The 25,610-nt window shown below is 35.9% G+C and overlaps 1 protein-coding gene across 1 annotated transcript in view; it reads left to right on the forward strand.

Moving 5' to 3' along the window:
* LOC116124389 (pEARLI1-like lipid transfer protein 2) overlaps positions 1–25,610 on the forward strand; it is a 65,985-nt gene that overhangs the window by 5,052 nt on the left and 35,323 nt on the right. The window contains exon 2 of the mRNA XM_031410116.1: positions 6,007–6,016. Coding sequence (XP_031265976.1) covers positions 6,007–6,016 — 10 coding nt within the window. The remainder of the gene's footprint in view (positions 1–6,006; positions 6,017–25,610) is intronic.

Consider the following 25,610-nt stretch of genomic DNA (forward strand, 5'->3'; position numbering starts at 1 on the left):
AATAAAATCCTAAACAGTAAACATGACAGCAAAATAATAAAAGGGGTTGTGATCAATGCAATTTAAAGTGAAACAAATAAATCTCCAATGATAGAAAATATCAAATTAAAAATAACCAGTTCTCGGTTCAAGATCCACCTAAACATGCATTGGATATGAACTAACCGTAACATTATTCTATCTCGTTATTATGGAATTACTGACCCTAGGAAACAACAAGCTCTGTTACCCAAATTTTCCCTTAATAGTCACTACTGAAATAAGCTCTTCAATTAGATTCTAACCCTTGAACAACCTAGAATAAGCTCTCTAAGTTTAATTCAATGGCAACCTTAAGAATTAAGAAAATAGATCAATCCAAGCAACAATCACGCAAGATCGGATTATTTAACTTAGGTTATGTTATTCAAGGTGACAGACTGAAAACTTGTTCGTAATCATCTATCATCATGTGTTACTCATTGAATAGAAGTGGACAATTACGTATCACACTTCCTAATTCTAACAGATAAAATTCTGATTAAACAAGTCAGCAGGCCATTACTAAATCACCCAAACAGGAAATTATAAACAATTAAAACAGAATAACATAAACAATTCCAATAAAAACGAGATTGAGAACAATGTTACTGAAGTTAAGTTACACCAATGACATGAATTCAAGCTTGAAAATCCCTGACGTAGAAAGTAAAAGAAAACCAAAAAAAAAAAACTAAACTCTACTGCTCTCCTCTATTTAACCTAACAACTCATAAATAAATAATGTGTTTTTTCCTTAATTCTGCCAGGAATCACGGAAATTACTTTCCTAGATTTTGCTAAATGATAGACTTCCAAAACTATCAAAATCTTATCAGATCTGGAAAACACAATTCATAATCCAGATTGCACCAGGATTCTCGCAATGTAAAAGAACTTTTTTGGGCTTGGTCACTTCATAAAAATTGTAGTCCCAGATGTGTAAAAGAATCTGTGCTTTTGAATCACCTGCTTTCGATATCTGAAGCTCCAGTTAGGCCCATTCAAAGACTCAACACTCAGCCAGGAATCTTTCTGCGAGTAGGATTCCAGGTCCGACTTTGCAACAACTAATGAGGACCCAAACGTACTCAGATTCTCGTCCATAATACCTTCCTGGAAAGCTTGATTTGTCTACTTTACTTTTTTCTGAAGAACACTTTTGCAATTGAGAAATGTGACTCCATGAAAAACCTGAAAAACACAGCACTGGTCAGAATAACAAAATTCTGGAATTTCCTAACCTCAATTATTTCATAAAGTCTATCCAAATATACCAAACTTATAAAATAAACTCTAATCAACTCAACTAGGCATAACACATAACAAAAAACATAATATGGAAGGAATAAAAATATATAAATTACACTCTTATCACTTTTCAAACCATGCCCGAGGAGCATGTTTAAGGCCATAAAGAGCCTTATTTAACTTACACACATGAGCAGGTTTGTTAGTGTCAATAAATCCAGCCGGTTGTGTCATGTAAACCACCTCTATAAGATCATCATTCAAGAAGGCATTGTTGATCTCTGTTTGCTTGATTTTCTATTTGAATTGGACAGCTAGAGATAGAATGATTCGAATAGTGCAAGGCTCTACTGTTGGAGTAAAAGTTTCAAAGTAATTGACTCCAGGAGTTTGCTGAGATCCTTTTGCAACTAATCTAGCTTTATACCTCTGAATGCTTCCATCCATGTTATATTTAATGCAAAACACCCACTTGTTGTCCACTAATGTCATTTGATTATCATAAGGGACTAATGTCCAGGTGTTTTTGTCTTGCTGGGCATCATATTCCTTCTTCATGGTTGAAAACCAATTTGGAGAATTTAGTGCTTCATGAATATTGGAAGGTTCACTGACAGTAGAAGGTTTACTGACAGAGGTAGTTACAATTAGAGCATCTGTAGCATCTATCTTGCTCTTAAGTAGTGTTTTAGACCTGGTGACCATAGGATGAGTATTAGCAGCTGCTGACTATGAAACTGATGGAATTTTGTCTAAGGGCAACTGAACTTCCAAGTGAAGAGTAGGAATTGAAGTGCCATCTTGTATTACTTTGTACATTCCCTAAGATTGGTCTTCAGACTGACTTTTTGATGACACTGTAGCATCACCCAAGGCAGGTAAGGTACCTGCACTTGCTACTTTCTAAGATTGATTCGAAGCTGGTATTGGAGATTCATTCATGAGGTGATTCTCTGATTGATTTTTAGAATGACCCTTTTGTGATGTTTCTGAATTATTGACTACTACACCTAAAATGTCATAAGAGGATTCAGTAGAAAAAGTATCAGTAGGTAAAGCACATGGAATCTACCAATTGGAATAGTATATTATTGGTTCTCTTGGCTGTTGCGATGAGCTGGAATTGTTGTTCTGCAGTTCCTTGGCTAGAAAATTTGTTTCATCAAAATCAACATGTCTAGAAATATATACTCTTCCTGTCTCACTTAAACACAAATAACCCTTATGAGAAGCACTATATCCAATAAAGATACATGGCTTAGTGTGATAGTCTAGTTTACGTGAGTTATATGGCTTTAAATAGGGTAAGCACCTCCAACCAAATACTTTCAACAAATTGTAATCGAGTGCTTTATGAAATAATTTCTCAAAAAGGGACACATACTGAAGTACTGGAGTTGGCAGACAATTTATTAAGTAAATAGCAGTGTGAAATGCATGCCACTAGAATTGAAAGAGCATAAAGGATTGAGCCAACAAAGTTAAACCAATTTCTATGATGTGACGGTGCTTCCTTTCAACTTTCCCATTCTGCTGGTCAATATGAGGACATGGATGCCGAAATTTAATGCCATGGGAGTTTAAGTAAGGAATAAAGCTGCGGAATTCTCCTCCCCAATTTGAGAGAACTGAAGAGAAATGGTTTAGAAGAACAGAGAACAATCGAGAATTTTTCTATCTGATTTGTTAAAACTGAGTTTTACACGCTATTTAAAATTTATATTGATAATTTTAAGAAGAAGAACAATAACAAGTAAGTGGAGCAGTTGAGCTTAAGTTGTTGAAAAACAGAACACTACCATTTTCAACTATTATTGTTCAATGATGTCGTTTTGAGTTTTCTATCCAACCGCCTCCCTCAAGCTAGAATGCCCTACACTTTTCTTCTTCTTCTTCTTCTTCTTCTTTTTTTTTTTTTTTTTTTTTTTTTTTTTTTTTAACAACTGAAGTTAATCAAGTCTGCTACTGAAGAGACTGTAACATTCCTCATAAACTGCAGCATACTTAATTACCAACTTCCACCATTATACTGCAACGTATCTCATAAACTGCAACAGACTCAATTACCAACTTCCATCATCACACTGCAACATATCTCATAAACTACATCATATTCAATTATCATCTTCCACCATCACACTGCAACAAACCTGCATCATCACATTGTAACATACCTTATAAGCTGCAACAGATTCAATTATCAACTTCCACCATCACAATCAATCTTGCAACAAGTAATTACAACCATGTTTCAACATACTGAATCTATGTCACACTCTATTTTCAGCAAGTAAGAGCACAGTCAATCGACAGCAAGTAAAGCTACATTAATCAAGTACGATAAGGGACAATAGTTAACTTCCTTTTTAATTCTTCAAATTGAGCAGCAGGTAGAGCCTTGGTCAAAATATCTGCAATCTGCAACTTTGAAAGTGCATATTGTACAGCAATTTTATAGGCTGGAACTTGTTCTCTGATGTAATGAGTGTCTATTTCTATATGTTTGGTTCTAGCATGGAATACAGGATTAGAAGCTAAGGCTCTTGCAGTCACATTATCACACCATATTATCAGGGTTTTAATAAAAGACATTCCTCACTTAGTGAACATACTGTTGAGCCAAGTAATTTCAATGGTTGTATATGCTAATGCCCTATACTCAGCTTCAGTGGAAGAGAGAGCTACAACTTTTTATTTTCTAGAGCTCTATTGAATTAAGTTTGGGCCTAAGAATACACAATACCCACTAGTAGATAGTCTTTCCTCGATGTTACTTTCCCAATCGGCATCAGCATAACACTTAATTTCCAAGGAAGCAGCTGGTGTGAACTTAAGTCCATGATCCTTTGTACCTTGGATGTACCTCAAGACCTTTTTACAAGCTTGCCAATTGGAGGTTAGTGGGTGACTGAAGAAATTGGCTTAGTTTATTCAGTATAGCTAAGATCAAGTCTTGTTAAGGTAAGATATTGTAGGGCCCTCATTGTACTTCTGTATAGACTAGGATTGGAGAACAGTTCACTATCCCTTGGAAATAGTTTTGAGCTTATAGTCATAGGAGTGGGACATGAGTGAGCTTCAATCATTTTTGTTTTTTGTAGCAATCTGTGGCATATTTTGTTTGCCTCGGATGAATTTCAGTGGCTATTCTTGCAGCTTCAAGAACAAGAAAATATTTGACAGAGCCAAGTGCTTTTAGAGCAAATTGGTCATTAAGTTCCTACACTAGTGTATTCACATATGTCATATCAGATTCGGTTAGTAAAATGTCATCAACATAAACTAACACATAAGTTACTTGTGTATCTTGATGAAGAATGAGTAAACTGGAATCCAATACTGAATTTGTAAAACCCTTATCTAGTAAAACTTGCTAGTCTGTCAAACCAGGCTCTAGGTGCTTGTTTTAGCCCATAAAGAGCCTTGTTCAGCTTGCAGACATATTGTGATTTTGTGGGATCTTCAAATCCACAAGATTACACCATATACACCACCTCATTAAGAGTGCCATTGAGGAAAGAATTGTTCACATCAATTTGTTGAACATCCCAATTATAAGTGACAGCCAAGGTAAGAATATTCTTGATTGTTAAAGGTTTAATTACTGGACTAAATGTGTTAAGGTAATCTAAGCCAAGGGTTTGTTGAAAACCTTTGGCTACCAACCTGGCCTTGTACTTTTGTAAAGAGCCATCTGCATTGTATTTTACTCTGTAGACCCATTTGTTGCCAACAACATTCATCTCGGGTGAGAAGGGAACAAGTGTCCAAGTGTTATTTGTAATCAAAGCATCATATTCATTATGCATAGCTAATTTCTACTCAAAGCTATTTAGAGCTTCCTGAACAGAACCGGTTTTTGAATCCACTAAACCAGTAAGTATAAGAGCTATAGGTTGAACATCTGCAAGTTGAATGGATGATTTAAGTAGTAGAGAACTTAGTTTAGCTGCCTTGGACCTTGCAATCAATGAGTGGATATTACAGAGGTATCTGAGGCACTTGGAATGACAGCAAACCTGAAAAAGTCAGATCAATACCAAGAGTACATGATAATGCAGTGGTAACTGGTTTATCAGGACAAGTTGTAGAGGTAAATGGTGGATAGGCTATTAAATCTACTGTAAGGTTTCCAGGTAAATGTGTTGGATGTGTGGGATGTGATAAACGTGAGTGTTTAGGAAGAGATGAAGAGGAGGTAGAAGCCGTGTTTTGTTCAGTTTTATGGGCAAATTTGTGATAGGCTGATGTTTGAGGAACTGTTTGATGGGCTGTTTGGTAGCCTGTTAGATCTACTATAATGGTTCCAGATAAGTGTGTCAGTTGTTTGATAGGCTGTGATTTTTGTTGTTGAGCTGAAGAAGTGGCTAATTGAGGTGAAGTGATATTTGTAGGATTAGCAACTGAAGTAGAGTTCAAATGTTCACCTCTTGGTGAAGGAGAATCATTAACAGAACATACCATTGTGGGAGTAACAGAACCGACAAGACCAGCTATGTGATGTGAGGATTTTGGATGACTTGTTGACACAAATGGAAAGAATTGAGGTGTGGTATGAGTAGACTCATTGGAGGAAAAATGGTTGAACTAATGTTGGAAAAACCAGAAGAGAAAGGAAACTCACTTTCATTGAATTTTACACTTGGGATGACAAAAATCCTACCATTAGGACTAAGACATTTGTACCCTTTATAAACCAAACTATACCCTACAAAAACATATTTCATGGAATGAAAGCTAAATTTGTGTTTGTTAAAGACACGTGTAACACCTTCTTTTTCTTACTAATATACTCAAACACATACATACATAGTATATGAAATATAATTGGGCCCAAAATTTTTTTCTTTTATTTATAAAACATAATTCTTTATATTTACAAAAGTAGTATACACAAAACTTATACACAAGGGACAATGGTGCCTTTTCTCTCCGTTCCGTGACGTCCATCTGACCGCCGCTTACCTATTTCCTGCAAAACATAGAAAAACAACAGGATGAGCGCAAAAGGCTCAGTAAGTAAATCCTCTACTACTTATCCTCGCATCTTATTCTTAGTTCTTTCCTTACTCTAATCTTACTCTTCTTCATTATTTCTGTTTCTTTTCTTTCTCTGTTTCTAGTTTTCTCTGTTCTTTTCTTTCTTCTAATTCTTTCTATTCTTACTCATCATGATGAACATCATGGTAAAAATGCATGAATGCAATGCACTCACAATAATGCATAGTAATGTATTTTCTTTCTTTCTTTTCTATTCTTTTCTTTTCTTACTCAAGCTATTCTTTTCTTTTCTTTTCTTGTATGCTTGAGTTTTCTCATTCTTATTCTTAGTCTAGCTTATTCTTTCTCATTATTATTCTTAGTCTAGCTTATTCTTTCTCATTCTTATTCTTATGCCGATCGGACTCGGTTGATGCATGGATTCGAAACTCTGGCTGTGTGAGTGAGTACAGTCCTCATCTATATGCACTCTTACAGACTGTACAAATTCTTTCTTATTCTTAAGCCACTCAATTAAGATGACGTGCATGTAGGACTTTATTCTTGGTACAACCCTCATCCACATACACTCTTACGGGTCGTATGATTTCTTTCTTCTTCTTATGCCACTCAATTAAGGTGACGTGTATGTGGGACTTTCTTCTTATCACTCACGAGTTCCCCCATCACAACAACCTATTCTTTCCTTTTTCTCTAGCACTCTCTTTCTTAAATTCTTTAGTGCTATTTCTTTCTTTCTCTTTATTCTTAGCATTCTTTATTCTTTCGTACTTATGCATATGCAAAGATATACATGTGGATGGTATATGCTTATATTTCTTTCTTTAGTGCAATCATATAATGCAAATATGCAATGTTGCACAAAAATAAGTTCTCTACTCATGCATATGCTTCTCTCAAGCATTTTATCAAACAATAAGCATGCATAATTAGATTCTACTTTAACTATAGTTCTATTTCTTTCCTAGACCATCCATATATGGAGTAAAACTCCTCCATAATAATTCTAAACCTGTCAAGGGAAATCACTTCAAAAATCTCTACTCAATTTCTTCTCAAATTTGGCCAAACTTCCATTGGCCATCCCAACCTTGACTCTACTTCTCATGGCTCAAAACAACCATTCTTCAACCCAACAACTCATCCACAATTACAAACTTAGCAATCAACCTCACAATTATAAGTATATAAATACAAATCAAGTCATATAAATACACATCAAGTCATTTGATTGCTTAAATCTTAACTTGGGTTGGATTTACTTACATTTTTCTTGAATTCTTCGACAAAAGCTCTCTAGCTTGTTGGACTTGCTTCTTCTCTTAATTCCTAAGCATAAACTTAGTAAGAACTTAACCCTTACATAAATAAAACTCATATCTAGAGTAGGGATTCTTACCTCTTATTGCTTAGGATCAATTCCTCAACAAATTCCAACCAAAAACCCTCACAAATCCTTAGAAGAAGAAGTGAAGAATTGAGAGGAAAAGGAGAATGGAAGAGGCGGTGGAATGAGGAAAATGAAGGGATTTAGAAGTCTAACCCTTAATATCTCATAAATTAAGGCTTCTTTCCCATTTTACCCTTCCACTTTCTTGAAGTTCCATCCTTATCCTTTAATTCTTTACACTTGCACCCCCATTCTAAAACATTCTCCATGAAATTTCCTTGTAATTCACTCCCCACTTTGCTTTCTAATTAGGGGTAGAATGGTCACTTTACCCTTATGGAAAATTTTCTTGAAACTTCACTAGAAAAATCTACCAGTCCTTTGCCCCCGGCGAAGTTTCTTTCTTCGCCCCGGCGAAGAAATGTAGGGCATACATCGCCGCGGTGACTCTTCTTCTTCGCCGCGGCGAAGTCTGCATTTCCAAAATTTTGCAAGACTTCACCAAAATCAGGGCATCTAGACCATTCTAATAACTTAAATAACATGTCCATTTAACTTAAAATTTAAAAACAAATGATCCTTAAAGTGGATGTTACAACATGCAAAAATGGAAAACATGCACAACCAAACACTTTCAAGGTCTCATAAGAAAGTGAAAACTTAAACAACACTTGATAAGGTGATGCATATTGTAAAACTTTTGTAGGCATCCTATTAATCAAATAAATTGCAGTGACAAAGGCAAGCCACCAAATATGCAATGGCATTAATGCATGAGCCAACAAAGTTAAACCGGTCTCCATTATATGCCTATGTTTTCTCGCACTCCTTCCATTTTATTGGTGAACATAGGAACAAGAATGCCTAAATTGAATCCCTTCACTAGTTAAGTAAAGAATTAAGCTCTTAATCTCACCTCCTTGATCAAATTGGATACATTTTAGTTTGTAACCAAATTGTCTTTCGGCCAAGTGGTGAATTTTTTGAAAACAGACCTAACTTCAGCTTTGGTCCTAAGAGGAAAGAGCCAAGTGAATCGACTAAAATCGTCTAGAAATTGGACATAATATCTAAATCCTTCGGTAGAAGGAATTGGCACAGGGCCCCATAAGTCACTATGAATGAGTTCAAGAGGTAAAGTTGCTCTAGAAGATGATCTTGGAAAATTAGTTTGGTGCATTTTTCCTGGTTGGCATGCATGACAGAATTCAATAGGTTTTAAATGAAATTTACTTGGTAAAGTACTCATGATACGTTGATATGCTCTAATATGAGGGTGTCTTAATCTTTGATGCCACATTAAGGAACTAGAGTGGTTGTTTACTGTCAAAGCGCAAGCAGATAATGATTTAGTCATATGCACATGATAAGGTCGTGAATTGTTATTGTGTTGTTCAATTTGATATGAATCAGAAACAAGTAAACTTTCAGAATCAGTACTAAGATTAGGCTGAATTGCAACAGAAATAGAATCAGACATGTAGAGTGATAAACGTGTGCAGGTTTATCAGGCTTACAATATGAAGTTATTCTATTATGAGTGCAATTGAATGCATTTTGAACACAATCAACATCATAGTCAATATCACTTGTATTCTGAATAGTTTTAGTAAAAAGAACATTTGAATTATCAGCATTAGTTACACAACTTGCATTTTTATGAGTGCAATTGGATATGTTTAAAACACAATCAGCAACACAATCAATATCATTGAACTTTGAACATTTTTAGCATAAGAAACACTTGAAATGTCTTTATTTTTATTACTAAAATGTGATATACAGTCAATTGGAAAGTGATCATCTTGATCACTTGAAACATGAACAATATTCGAAACATGAACATTATCATAACAAGTAGTTGTATCTTGATCACAGTGATCACCTAAAACATGACAACTAGGAGAACCATTATCAATACTAAAATTGCTAGAATTATTTCTAGGACTCAACTCTAATGATGACCTAAAGACACTATTCATTGGACTTTGAAAGACATTGTTCACTAAATTTTGAGAGACAGGAGTATGAGACAGTACAACATTTCCAGAATGTGTACTTGACAGGTGGTTTGCTAAGGAAGTGAGGGTTGGAATTGACATATTTGGAGGTATCACCAGCTGGTAAAGCCTGGCTTTAAGGTCTCCTTATAGTAGAACTGTCCTGGTATTATTGTCCTTCACAACACAGTAGCTAGAATTAAACTCCAAAACTACATTGTTATCCTTTGTAAATTTTGAAATGCTTAATAATTTTTTTGTAATTTTTGGAACACAAAGGATATTTTTTCAGGTATAGGCATTTAGATTGTAAAGGACTAGGTAAAGAGGAGTTATCAATGTGAGAGATGTGCAACAACTCACCATTTCCTACTTGTAATTGATCTGACCCTTCATAATTTTTGCTGACATTCAACTGTACAGGATCAAGTGTGATGTGATTCGTTTCTCCTGAATCCATGTACCAAATTAGGTTAGCAGGAGTAGTTGGATTTGCAAAGGATAAAGGAGCAAACTATTATGGATGCAGAGCAATATTTGCTTGAGGACCAGGACCAGCAAACAGTTGTTGACTTGATAGACCAATGTAAGCAGATTTTTCTATATAGGAAGATGGCATGGCTGAAGATGGATTTACTGAGTGAAAGGCTTGACCAGCACTTGAAGGTACTGCTCCAGAAACAATTGAAGACTTTGTAAACTATTGATTTGGCTAAAAAATCATATTAGACATGCTTTGTTGAAGACAACGATTAGTGAACTATGGTGAGGACTAAAAACCTCCAGTTTGAAATCCATTTCTAGGTTGAAATCCACCAGTATAAGGTTGTGGTGAAGACTGAAAATTTCCAGATTGAAAACTTCCAAATTGAAAGCCATTTCCAGATTGAAATCCACAAGTATAAGAAGAGTCATACCGGTGATAGTGCTTCTGGGCTTGCCACACACTTGGCAGATTGGTCTCCCTCGGCTATTGAATCTGCCTTGGCCTCTTCCAAAATTATTAACCATTGGAGGCCTATAGTTGTTCCAAGGTGCTTCATATTGTGAATTAGGCAACTGAAATTGATTGGATAAATTCACGGGCACTAGATATGAAGAGTGGGGAGTTTGAGTGTGTAATGTACACAGAGAAGGACCATTAACATTCTCATGTTTTCTATAGGACACTTGTTGATTGGTCATGGCTATTTTAGCTGAACAATTTTAGAACTCCAGTGAGTTAAACTTCTCAAGTCGAACCTCATGTTTTTGCAATAAGAATTTCGCTTCTTATAAAGTGACAAAGTCAAGTTTTGACTCAATTCTTGAAGTAAGGTTTACAACTACCGCATCATACTCTAGACCAAGTCCATCGAGTACATATTGGAGTAAATCCTCATCAAAGATTGATTGTCCATTTGTAGATAGGCTAGATGTTATTTCCTTCATTTTCTTAATAAAGCTATCTATACTTAAATCTTTCTTTTGTGTAGTTTGTAACAAATTCTTTAAATGCAAAGCACAAGCTTTAGAATCAATCAGAAACTCATGTTCAAGAGCGGACTAGATTTCATGTGAATAATGACATTTAGAGACATACTCAAACATACTCTCTAAAATTAATGCTAATAGCCAAATGACCAAAAACTTGTCTGTACACTTCCAGTTTACATAAGCAGGATTAAGTTCCTCTTTAATTTCACCCTCTTTCTCTTTAAGATCATCAGTTTGTGCAGAAACACTTTGCTTGGTAAAAATTATAGGAGGAGGGCAAGAGATATTACCGATTAAGTAACCTCTAGCTCGTGAGCTCCAACCGCGAAGAGGACTTGCGCTCTCCAAAACCAATAGTTATCTCATGTGAGTTTAGGGTTAACAACCTGTAATCCAAACAAAAACACATAAGGAGCAAAATTGTTGGATTTGCTTGAGTTATTGAACATTTTCTCAGTGTTGAAGGGCTTAGAAGAGTAAAAAATGTCAGCCATTGATGTTTGTCAAGGCTCTGATACCATGAGAGAAGTGGAGAGAAGTGAAGAGAAATGGTTTAGAAGAACAGAGAACAATCGAGAATTTTTCTATCTAATTTGTTAAAACTGAGTTTTACACTGTTTACAATTTATATTGATAATTTTAAGAAGAAGAACAATAGCAAATAAGTGGAGCAACTGAGCTTAAGCTATTGAAAAACATAACACTACTGTTTTCAACTATTATTGTTGAATGGCGTCATTTTGAGTTTTCTATCCAACACAATCTGTTTGCATACATTTCAGTTTGGTTTCAAGTTGTCTTTCAACAAACACATGGAATTGTGTAAATATAAGAAAAGCCTCTAATTTTTTCTTTAATGGATATATCCAAGAATATCGACTAAAATCATCCAAAAACACAATGTAATATATGTATCCTTCCTTTGAAATGACTGGTGAAGAACCCCACAAATCAGCAAAAACTAATTCTAATGGCTTTGTACTTATTGTCGCAAATTGAGGAAAAGGTTGCTGATGCAACTTTCCAAATTTACCCACAGAGCATTTTTTGTAATACTAACTCTGAAGAGGCAAACTTCTTATTCAATGTAGTATGTACAACAACCTAGAGAATCTTAAAATGAGGGTGGCCAAGCCTCATATGCCATACAACTGAATTAGAATTATCTTTAACAGTAGTAGCAACATTTGTTGAAAGCAAACTTTTAGAACTTGAGTTATTGAATGAAGAAGCAACATCTGTGCAATTAAATGAAGTAAATGTGATTATTGTTGAGGTAGAATCTGCAAGTTTGTGGAATGCTGTTCCGAGAGACATGTAAGTGCAAAATCAACTGATATAGTCCATTGCTAAGCTTGTTGTAACGCCTCACTTGAGGTACGTAGTTAAGATTTGCTGTATTACTTAAATGTTCATTGATCCAGCTTCAATTGAGTTTGGATGTTGTTATTTTTGGTATGTTGAGTTGGTTGAGTGTTTGCCTTGAAATTGGTTGAGATTTGAGGAATCTTGGTATTACGGTCTTCGCCGCGGCGACGTCGGCTTTGTGTTGCGATGTCGGTTCTGTAATTTTTCGCCGCGGCGACGGGACGGCAGAAAAGTTTCTTAAGGTTTCTAGAGAATTCTCCATAGGGGTAAAATGACTATTCTACCCCTAATTAGCAGGAAAAGTGGGGAGTAAAATGTAAGGAAATTTAGTAGAGAATTTGTTGGAGTTGGGGGTGTGTTTGTAATGAATCACATGACAAAGATGAAATTTTCAAGAAAGTGTAAGGGTAAAATGGGAAAGAGTGGTTATAATATGAGCTAAATAAGGGATTAATGTAGAAAACCCTTCATTTCACCCGTTTCCACCGCCATACCCATTCTCTAATTTCTCTCAATCCTCCATTCAATCTTCCAAGACTTTCTAAGGAGTTTTAGAGAGCTTTTGGGTAGTTTTAGTAGAGATTTCATCTAAAGCATCCTAAGGTAAGGATTCTTGCTTTAGATGTAAATTTGTTTATAGTTGTATTGAAGTCTTATATTGTTGTTATTATTGTTTAAAGTTGTAGAGACAAGACAAGACAACAAGGGGAACGAAAAGTGCTAAAGAAGTTATTTACCCACAAAGTAAGTAAATCCAACCCAAGTTGAGAGTTAAGAACTCTATTGAGTAGAGATTTATGTATGAATGTGTATGTATCATGTTTATTGAAAAATTGTGATGAGATGGATGGTTATTTATATTTATTGTTGAATAAAATTGAGTTATGAGAAGAGTTGAGATTTTATGATGTTGAGTTGAGCTTGAGTTGAGTTTGATGGAAGTTGGAGAGAGTTTTGAGCCAAACCGTTTGGTAGTGTTTTTGTTTGATAGGAACTTAGAGAGTATGAGGGAGTTTCTCCCATTTTGGAATGATTAAAGAGGGGAGAAGAGTTATAGATTAATTAGAGTTTTATATGCACATGAGTTGTATGATGAAATGCTTGAGTAAGGCATGGGTAAGAGTAGAGAACCTTAATTATTGCTACATGGCATAATTGCATTTCATGAGTGCATTAATGAGCATGAGTCATCCATATGCATTTATTGCATTAGAGAAAGAGAGTTGAGAAAGAGTAGAGAACTTTGAGTGTGAGCTTCATTAAGAAAAAAGAGAGGAAAAGAGAATAGAGTAGGTTGTGCGATGGGGAACCCGTGAGTAATGGGTAGAGTATTCTCGTATGTACACTGCAAAGAGAGAGAGCGGCTTGAGTATGAGAGAGAAAAGTGGTGTAGCCCGTGAGAGTGCATGCGGATGAGGGCTATACCCTAGAGTACCCGAGAGAGAGTTTATACACTCACATGGCCAAGGGTTCCGAATCCAAGCATAACTGAGTTCGATCGGCTAGAATGAGTAGAGGTCACGGAGAGCGGGAGCGAGTCCCGGCTGTGCCTCCGGTAAGATGAGGCCGTGACTCATAAAAGAGAGTTAGTAGAAAATAGTTATGAGGAAGAGAAAATAGAGAGAAGTATAAAAGAGAGAGAGTAAACAATCATTGTAAGGAAATAATTAGAAAGAGAGTTACGGGGATATATGAGTAGTGGATTTACTTACTGAGCGTCAGTTGTGCCCACCCCGTTGTTTCCTATATTTTTGTAGGATCTAGGTGAGGACACAATCGGATGGGCGTCGGCAAGCGAGGGGAAATGGCTACACTGTCCACCTTGTTTTTGATAGTTTTGTACATGATACGAATTTTGTATAAAGAATGTATATGTTTAAATAAAAGAAAAATTTGGGCCCAACTTTTTATGCTATCTTACATGTATTTTTACTATGTATATTTTAAAACAATATGAGTAGAATGGAGTTATTACACTTGTCGTGTAGCAGAACTGCTTGTGTCTCCTTGTTGTTGATAATGCACATATTAGCAAAAAAACTCAACAACAATTGCATTGTCTTTGGTGAGTTTTGGTATGCTGATTAAGTTTTTTGTAATTTGAGGAACAACTAAGACATTATTCACTAATAAGTTTCTAGAAGACATTAAGGTAGGAAAAGAGAAGTCGCCAATATGAGTAATAGGAAGACCCTGACCATTTCTAACTTGCAACTTTTTTGTTTCTCAATAAGGATTGTTGTTATCAAGATGTTGAATAGTTGAGCTAATGTGGCTAGTAGCTCCTGAATCAAGATACCACTGAGAGTCTGCTACTAAAATTGGTTGAGCAAAGTAAGACATTGGTGTAACATTCTGAGTAACTTTCTGGGAGACTTGCTATGATGATTGAGTTGAAGTGAGCTGAGGCACATATGGTGATCTTACTTCCTTTGAAAATTCTGCAGAACCAGGATCTTTTTGCAAGAAATAAGCTTGATTAGCCTGTTCTGAGAGATCAAGATTAGTTTGATTCAATGGCAAGGGTTGCTGCTAAGTAACTTATGGATATTATGGCTATTGAGATTGATTTTTATTTTAAGGACTATTATAGGAAAGGTTGAGCCTATAATAACATTGCACAACTGTGTGATTAGGCTTTCCACACACTTGGCAAAAAATTATAGGCTTAAAAAAATTCTTGCCTCTTCCTTGTCCAGAGTTTGGATTGACTTTTCTTATGTCTTGTGCTATTAATGCATTGTGAGGGTAGAAAGAAGAAGGTGCTATGTAGTCTAATGAGGTTTGAGTATAGTTTTGGATAGGAAAGATGTTATTTGAGGGATTAAAGGCTGATACTGGTAAGTTGTGGTGTGTTGGTACTAAATATGATGTAGGTGAAACATATTGTGTTGGTATTGGTGTAATCATTGTTGCAAGATATTGTGGAATTGTGTTGGTGTATGGTAATTGTCCATAACTGATATTGTGGTAAGAATGAACAAAATTCTGTTTTTGGGCTATCAAGGCAGAATTATCATGGTACAAACTATGTGCACTATTGTACATTTCCAATCTGATTTTATGTTTATGAAGCAGAAATTGTGCTTCTTGAAGGGTAAGGTCATCACCTCTAGTTGACAGATGTACTGATACGGTATCGTACTCAGGGCTTAAGTTGTCTAAGATATAAGCAACTAACTCTCTTGTACTCAAAACAACTCTACTAGCTGAAAGAGAATCAGCATAACCTTTCATCTTAAGCAAAACTCATTAATACTTAATGATTCTTTCTTTGTGTTTTGTAATAAGTTCCTAAGGTGCATTGTTCTAGCCTTTGAATTCGGTAATGAAGTTATTTTCTAACGTTTCCTAGATTTCAAAAGAACTTGAGCACTTAGCAACATATCCAAACATTGATTCAAAAATCGAAGAGTACAACCGGCTCCAAAGGAATTGATCAATTCTCTTCCATAAAAAGTAATCAAAGTTAGGTTTCCTACCAGATCTCCAGTTTCATCAACTCCACTCAGTATAAAAGGTTCCAAACAAGGTCGCTCACCATTGACAAAACCTTCAAGTTGAAACGATGTAAGAGCTAGTAGCACTTGAGATCTCCAGTAATTGTGATTCTTTTCTCCCAATTTTATAGCAATAGTAGGTAAGGAGTTTGGAAAGCTAAAATTCTTTAACTGATCATTGTTGTGAACCATTTGTTCTAGGTCTGTCACCTTGGGCTTGCTCTTAAAGCTAGAGAGACTTTTGTCATCCATATCAGTAGTAATCGAGTAGCTTTGATACCATGAAACAATCCAAGAATCAAAGCAAGAAAGTTGTTAAACTTTCCAGGGAAACAAACAAAAAAATAATTGAAAAACAAAGCATATGAGTATTGTTATTTCTAGAAAAATGTTTATGATTTTTCATACAATGAACATGAAGGCAAAGTGCTTTTTTATACTAATCCTAGATGACTAACAGCAAGTGGCAGTCTTCTACACAATACACGTGAGATGCTAAGATTACAAGTGTTCAAGAAATTGCATTTATAAACTATACATCTTGACCATCCATTTAATCTGGAAAGTGAGTGATCTTGATTGTTGAGGATTGTTCTGCTTGTGATCATAACAGTTATAGTTGTAAGTATTTTTGTCAACTTTTGAAGTTATGTGTGTACATTCATTTATGATGTTTGCACATTTATTTAGTTAAGCACAATCATGTCTATAGTTTACACATATCATAACATTCCGCATAAATGTGTGTACATTCCCTTCATCTAATTTTATCATAAAATATGTGGGCACATAGAGTCAGATGTGTAACCATTTATCCAGTTAGACTTTTAGTACAGATGTCGAGTTTTTATTTGTTATAAAGATTTTCTCCAGTTCTGAAATATGCGTGAGTAGTCAATATACAAATGTCAAATATTTCAAATGTGGTCCTGAAATTTGTTTTGCTTTTTCAAAAGTGGTCCCAATAAGTTGTTGAAAACTTTCCTAAAATAGCCAAACATGTGTAAGGCTTGTCAATCATGTTGGGCTCACAGTGTAATATTGCAAAATGAAAAGGGTTGTCTTTGTAAAACACCAAAACGGTGGCGTTTAGAGAAGTTAGTTGAGTCTTCGTTCTTGTATATAACCTAAACTAACTTTACTCTTTTCAGTTAAGGAATACAATAGCTAAAGTTTCTTGATTCTTCCAAAAGGGGCTCAATTCACTTTTTGCTTCTTTCTTGTTCTTGAACATCTAGTGGATTAACATGGTATCAGAGTAGTGACTGGCATCAAAATGGCAAATGTTTCTGGCTCTTCTTCTCAACTACTTAAAAGTGTTGAGGAATTGTTACAGGAATCTTCAATTCGCACTACTTCAACTCTGGCTTCGAATCTACAAGTCATAAACCCTAAGCTCACTCGAAATAACTACCCTTTTTGGAGCTGATAAGTCTTGTTTGCGGTTGGTTCACACGAACTTGAGGACCACTTACTTGGTAAAGTCCCCTGTCCTTCTCCTCTTATTTTATTGAATTCTGAAATTGATAATGAATTAGCACAAATTCGTGGAGAATCTAAGACTACTAGTGACTCTGTTGGTGATAAATTCAATCTTGCTTATATCATGTGGAAATGTACGGATAAATTTCTAATAAGTTGGTTGTTGGCATGTATTTCTAAAGAAATGTCTGGTAATGTCTCAAAATGTAAATTTTCCACAAAAATTTGGTTTACATTAGAACATGCGTTTATGAATGATTCAAATGCCAAAGCTCTACACTTAAAAAATTTGTTGCAAACAACTCAAAAGTGCAATTTAAGCATTGAAGAATATGTTAAAAAGATGAAGGGAATTTCAGAAAGTCTGTCAGCTAATAGGTTGATTGTAACTGATGAAGAGTTGTTACAGTGCATACTTTATGGTTTGGGTCCAGAATATGATGATGTAGTCGTTAACCTCACATCTAGACTTGAATCGAAAGTGGACAGAGTTATTTTACAAGAGGCGTAATTTTTGTTCCAAAAGTTTGAAATCAGAATTGAGAAGTTCAACTCCACCGATCTTTATAATAGCTCTGCTAATATAGCCTCTATTAATCAAACTAGTTTTGTTAGTGAAAATAAACCTACCGCTACTCAACTTGCCTTAATTGGATCTACTGCCTCATCTGGAGGAATTCAGCCTACTTCCCATTCACTTACCAATCACACTCCTTCTCTTATCTCATTGGGAAATCCTCACTTTGCTCAAACTTATCATTTACCTATCACAAAGATTTATGGTTCAAGACAAGGTGGACATCCATATTTTTATCCTAATTCTAGTGTACCTATAAATGGTCCAAGACCATCAAGATTTCAAAACTATGGTAGAGGCATAGTTTGAGCAAATGGCATTAGCAAACTTATTTGTCAAGTCTTTCATAAAGTTGTTCACTCAGCTGCCCAATGTTACCATCGATTCAATGTTGCATACACTGGAATCTACATTGGTGGATACAATTCTAGTGGTCTCAATTCTAGTCCCAGTGGTTATAGCTCCAATGGTTATGATTTTGGTCCACAAACTCAAGGTTTCAATATGGGAAATTCTGGTGCAGCACCTCAAGGTTATACCTTCGAACAACACCCTCAAACACATGAGAATGGTCCTTATCAAAATAGCTTTTATTAGAACATTCCTCAAGCACCATCATAGGGAGGTGCCACTGTCAATACACCATTTCTTGGAGTTCCTAGTCCAAAAATGTCAAGAGGATCCAATCAAGCTTTCCTGGCCACAACTAGTGTCACATAATCCACACTCAATAGTGGTACTGGTTTGTCCTCTTTTTCTCATCAACAAGCTTAACATTCAGCATTGGCTACATCTCTTACTCCCTTAGATCATGTATGGTACATGGAATCAAGAGCTACTGATGATGTAGCATCGGATTTGAGCCATTTCAGTATAAGTCAGACCTATGATGGTGGTAATCAACTCCAAGTGGGCAATTGTGAGTGTTCACTGATTTCTCACACTGGTCAGTCTTCCTTACCTAGTTCTTTACATTCAAAATGTCTTCATCTTAGAAATATTTTGTGTGTGCCTAAAATAACAAAGAACCTTTTAAGCATTTCTAAATTTACTTAGGATAATAGTGTAGTTGTTGAATTTAACTCTGAATGTTGTGTTGTTAAGGACAAGCTAACCAGGGCAACACTATTGCAAGGGGGGCTTAAAGGAGGTTTGTATCAGTTGAGATTTCCTCATTAGAAACCCTACCATCATTCGTCAAATCTGTCTCATAATTCTTTGCAGTCTATTGGTATAAAGTCAGCTTTAGTTTCTCAAAATTCTGCATCTAGTTTTTGTTAGAGTAGATGCCCTAGAGCCAATCAATTATTGTAGAATTGACTCTTTGTAATAATGTTCATTAATCAATAATAAAAGGCATTTTATTCTATAACGTGTAAATCATTATTATTGCAATATATATTGATATATGTCTTTAGAATGGTAGAACCATGACAAAGGTATCAAGTGTTTCAAATCTTGATAGTTAGAATCCTATGAGCACATATGGTGGCCATTCTAGAAACATTCGTAGCCCTAGTATTATTCTGAAATAAGGGCACAGATAATACGGTAAGGCTATCATAGTGTTGAACGACCCTGTCAAAAGGTAGTGACTGATCTCACTTGTCAATATTGTTTGGTGACAACCTGGTGCAACACATGGGTGCTTGCTGTAGGCGGATATATTGCAGCAAGTTCACTGTACTGACCCCCCAAAGGATTCCATATGGATGGTAACCCCAGTGTCTATGGAACAAATCCTCTAACGAATGGTGGTGCATGTGATCCTTAGACTTGAGATCACTGGAGCGTCTTGTGCACCGATTGGTGCAGTTTAACACTAGCCTAACGTAGTTCTATTTAGAGCTGTCAATACAGTGGTAATTGACTGCATCAAGGAGTGTATCAAGACTATGGTGGATAGACAGAGGATTCATCACTCCTGGGTACGGGAGAAGTTATCTCACTCCACAATTCAGTATATGGTAATGACACTAAAACTGTGGCCACAGTGGGATTGAGTTGTTGCTCTATCCGGATTATAATACAGGTCATTGATCTAAAAACCGAATACATAATATCAAGAGTAACCGAAGGTTGACACTATTTCTATGCCTTCGTCTCATCGAGATAACGTATGATGAAAGGATCGAATTGTACGGTAACCATGTTGTTAACATGTAGCTACTTTGTTGAATCCGAATCTATCGGGTTGCCATGACGCCTTGCTAGGGGCCAATCTTGGTATGTGTATTAGTGAGACGATCAATTGGTGTTAATCGCGATACTGTACACTACCGGTATGATGAGGAGCCTATGGGTCACACACATAGAAGATAATTTAAGACTCAGGAAGAAAGAAGGGTGTTTTCATCTTTTTAAACGAAAGGGTATTTTGGTAATTTCACAATGCAATTAAATTTGCTGAGGTTGTAGCCTTTATTTAATTTATTAGAAAAATTAAATAAGTGAAATTACGTTTAAATATGTGTTCGCATATATTTAATTAAATCATCATTATTGTTAAATGTTAATATATAGATTAAATATCTATTAATTGATTTTAATTGAGATAATGATAAAATAAAAATAAATATCTAATTGGGAGTGTTCAGTAACATGAGGTGTTTGGGTTGGAGCCCAAGCCTATTCCATATGGGAATAGGGCAACTAAGTTTTCAATATAAAAGAAAAAGGTTATTTGTAAAATGAAGGAATTAATTCACTGTTCATTTTCTCTTTGAAAAGGAAAACATAGCAGCCCCATATTTCCTCTCCCACGGTAGGCTTGGTTTTTTCTTGAAATCAATTTCTCTTTATTTTTCCTTCTTTGATCTTAAAGCTAAAGAGGATCTAGCAAATCCCTTTTTGGTTCTTTGTGATTGTCTTCATATGGACTACGTCGGTTTGATCCTACACTTAGGTTGGTAGCAAAAACGTTCAAAGACAAATTTGGAGGAGCCTCCAAACGTGTGTATGTTTTCTAAACTCGTGATTAATTTCTGCAAATTTCTAATTAAACATAAACTGTAAAATTATACCTTCGATCTTGGCTCTTTGGAACGATCCTTGTATTATTGTTTTTGTTTTCCGCTGCGTACATGGACCGTTTCCTAACAGTTTTACTTTAGTTCCTGGTTGTATAAATAAGCCATTGAGTCTTACATCCAACTGTCCAAATATATCATCCAGTCCTAATGTCAAAGTTTGTGGTCGAACTGATCCTGGAAAGAAAATATCTGCAATATCGCACTGTACTCTTACTGTTGGTATGTCATTGTCACATGAAAAGTCTGGTCAATATAATGTTTTACCTATGAATAAAAACAATGCTTCTTCTTTAGTTTGCAATGTTTATGATAATAATTTTTCTGTTTGTACTTTTGTTGCAAGTAGTACACATTCTTCTTACATGACTTGGCATAAAAGATTAAGCCATCCTAACTTCACTACCTTGCACAAGATACTCACTACATTACCTAAACATACTGCACATCACACTAATCTATCATCAAATGCCTTAGTCGAGTTTTGTGATGCTTGTCAATTAGGGAAACTACATCACACCAGCTTCCCACCTTCTTCCTCACATGCTAGTGCACCATAAGAACGTGTTCATAGTGATGTATGGGGGTCTGCTCCTTTGCCTTCTTCTGAAGGTTTTAGATTTTATGTTCAATTCTTAGATGACTACAGTATGTACACTTGGTTATTTCCTCTTAGAACCAAGGTTGAGGTTATGTCAATTTTTATCAAATTTCATCATTTACCCAAAAGGCAATTTGGTCACAAACTCAAGTGTTTACAGTCTGACCAAGGATGAGAGTATATTGCTCTTCACTCTTATCTTACTGACTTAGGAATTCAGTTTAAACATTCATGTTCATATATATATCAGCAAAATGGAAGACCTGAAAGGAAACACAGACACATAGTCGAAACAAGTTTAACTCTTCTTGCACATGCATCCATGCCCTTACATTTTTTGTGGTTAGCTTTTGAAATAGCTGTTTTTCTAATAAATAGACTGCCTACACCTACACTTTGGAATATATCTCCTTATCACAGGCTATTTCATATTGCTCCTACCTATGATCATCCTAAGGTGTTTGGTAGCTCTTGTTTCCCTTTCCTTAGATCCACTAACACACACAAGTTTAGCTTTCACTCGGTTAAGTGTGTTTTTGTTGGTTATAACCTTGTCCACAAAGGATATAAGTGTTTAAAACCTGATGGTAAAATTTTTATCACACCAAGTGTTAAATTCAATGACTGTGAGTTTTCTTTTTCTCAAGGCAATGTGTTTGTATCATCCAATGATTGTTCTTCTTCTAACATTCAAGTTGTTGTATCATCACCTACTTCTTTTGCTTTTATTTCTGTGCATTCTCATACTTCAAACACATCTCATCATGGTTCCTCAACTAAACATGCTCCCAGTTCCTCGGCAATAACTAGCTCTCCTCCTCAGCATGTCCATCACAATACAGCAGAAGGTAATAATTCTACACCTATACTGTCTCCTGGTTCTCCCAATCTGCCACCGAGTTCTTCACAACCCTCCTCACATACTCACATACCCCTATTCACCTCCATTAGACACTACCAAACTGCTTTCACGAAAAAACACTACTGTCACATCCATACCAAACTCACTCACCCTTTCATAACCTTCCTCAAATACTCAAATAGCCCATTCACCTCTATTAGCCACTAATAACTCTAATACCTCTGGTTCCATTTCCTCCCTACCAGTTATAACCGGCCCTAATTCACTACCTTTTTGCTCGATTAAAATTTATTTATCACTATACAAGTTTGATGATGGTTTTCTTGGTTCCAAATTTGGTGCTTCTCTTGGTTCAAAATCTGGTGTTGTTAATCTTCATCCTATGATTACAAGAGCTAAAGCAGTAGCACATGTACCTTCTAGTGTCAACACACAATCACAATCTATAGCCCTTGTCACCTCACAAGATGCTATTGAACCAGAGCCTGTTTCAGCCTTTGATGCTCTTACTAGTACTAAATGGAAAGCTGATATGCAAAGTGAATTTGATGCACTAAAAAATAACAATACATAAACCCTTGTGCCATCAACTCCTGATGTTAATGTTGTAGGCAACAAGTGGGTATTTAGAGTCAAATATCATGTTGATAGGTCTTTGCAAAAGTATAAAACTAGACTTGTTGCCAAGGGTTTTCAACAAACCCCTAGCCTTGATTACTTTGAAACTTGTAGCCTAGTAATCAAGCCTTCTACCATCAAAATAATCCTCACATTAGCTATTACGAAAGGATGGGATATTCAGCAAGTTGATGTAAATAATGCCTTTCTCAATGGCACACTCACTGGGGAGTTTTATATGCAGCAACCCTTGGGGTTTGAAGATCTTGAAAAACCTTCTTACACATGTCGATTAAACAAGGCTCTTTATGGTCTCAAAAAAGCTCATAGAGCTTGGTTTGATAAGTTAAAAACAACCCTTCATAGCAAAGAATTCCAGAAATCTGTGTCAGATTCCAACCTGTTTATTCTTAAACAAAAAGGTTCACTAATCTATGTTTTGGTCTATGTAGATGACATACTTATTACTGGGTCTGATTCCTCATATGTTACTCATCTCATGCAAGAGCTCAATGATCAGTTTGCCCTTAAAACACTTGGCTCACTTCACTATTTTCTTGGTTTGAAGGCTACTCGAAATTCAAGAGGGATTCACCTAAAACAAACTAAGTATGCTTCAGATTTGTTAATCAAGACCAAGATGCAAGATGCTAATTCTTGCCTCACTCCTATGGCTACTGGAATCAAGTTGTTCTTACTGATAGTGCACCTTTTGAAAATCCTACTCTTTTTCAAAGCACCATAGGTTCTCTCCAATACCTCACTCTAACTAGACCTAATCTTAGCTTTCCTGTTAATAAGTTGAGTCAGTTTTTCTCAGCTCTTACTGAGCTACAGTGGCAGGCTTGTAAAAGAATACTCAGGTATGTGAAAGGTACTCTGGATTATGGTTTACACTTCAAACCAGCAAGAGTTTTACAAGTAGAATGCTATGCTGATGCTGATTGGGGTAGTAATCTAGAAGATATGAGGTCAACAAGTGGATATTGTGTGTATATGGGTCCAAATTTGATTCAGTGGAGTTCCAGAAAGCAGAAAGTTGTAGCACTATCCTCCATCGAAGCTAAATATTGAGCTTTAGCTCAAACTGGGACTGAAGTAGCCTGGTTACAAAGTGTTTTCAGTGAATTAGGATTGTCTTTGTCCACCACACCTGTCATTTAGTGTGATAATGTAAGTGCAGGAGATGTAGCAGCCAATTCTATCTTCCATGCTAGAACTAAGCACATAGAAATTGATGCACATTACATCCGAGAGCAAGTATTAGCTAAACAAGTTGCAATTCAGTATGTTCCCTCCAAACTTCAAATAGCTGATATATTAACCAAACCTTTATCATCAGCCCAATTTACTGATTTAAGGCATAAGCTCACTGTTGTTAGTAAACATGATTTGTTGTTCTACAGAATTATGATCAAGGGCAGAGACAAGGTTCATGCAGTTGTGGATCAGTTGTGGATTCTGTTCTTCAGTATTGCAGTTGTGGATTCTATTTTTCATAACTACAGTTGAGGATTCTGCTTCCCAGAGCTACAATTGTGGATTCTGTTTTGCATTTTTTTGGCTGATTTTTGTTGTGCAGACTTCTTGGGCAGTGCCTTAAGCCAAGGGTTCTGCATTTCATTTCCTAGCAACACTTTTACATTTCTTTGTTGTTTAGCAACTGCTTTTGTACTGCGAAAAAATATGTTGTGGTCTTGTTCTTTGAATTGCATTACTGGAAGGATTCATTACAAGGAGAAGCTTTGTATTGGCTCTGCAATTGAATTGCATTACTGAAAGGATTCACTATAGGGAAAAGCTTTGTACTGGCTCTGCAAAGGTGGATGTGTTTTGCTAACAGAAATGGATTTTATCTTGGTTCATTCTGTTTTTCAAAACAAGGTTTGATGATTGGTTGGTTAGAACAAGATTTGAGGATTGGTTGGTTAGTAGTGTTAAAGTGTGGTGTTTTAGAATTCCCACAACATTGTGTTGGTAGCCTGTGAAGTGAATATTCTCAAGTTGTGTTCATTCACGCAGCATTGTGTTGATAGCCTGTGAAGTGAATATGCTCAAGTTGTGTTCAAATTATCAAGTTGCGTTCAAATTACATTGATTTACTGGTAGCTCAGTGCAGTAGGTTTTCCACTAGTGTGGTGTTGAGTATATGTTGCCTCTGCAAGCCTGGTCAAGGAAATGCTTACACCTGGATTTAAAAACATTGTTTTTCTGCAACTAGTGAATGAAGTGGAATCTGGTCTGTTTTCAGGAGGCGTGTCAGTCAACTGTTCAGCAAGCTCTCTTTGGAAGCTCTCTTAAGAAGTAGTAACTCAAGTAGGTCATGGAGTCTGGTTTGAGGGAGCATGTCAATAATATTGGCATAAGCTCTTTCTAAAAATATCAGTTCAACTTGATCATGTAGTCTAGTTTGAGGGAGCATGTCAATCATGTTGGG

The sequence above is a fragment of the Pistacia vera genome, unplaced genomic scaffold (assembly GCF_008641045.1).
Source record: "Pistacia vera cultivar Batoury unplaced genomic scaffold, PisVer_v2 Contig152, whole genome shotgun sequence".
In the NCBI taxonomy this organism is placed as follows: Eukaryota; Viridiplantae; Streptophyta; class Magnoliopsida; order Sapindales; family Anacardiaceae; genus Pistacia; species Pistacia vera.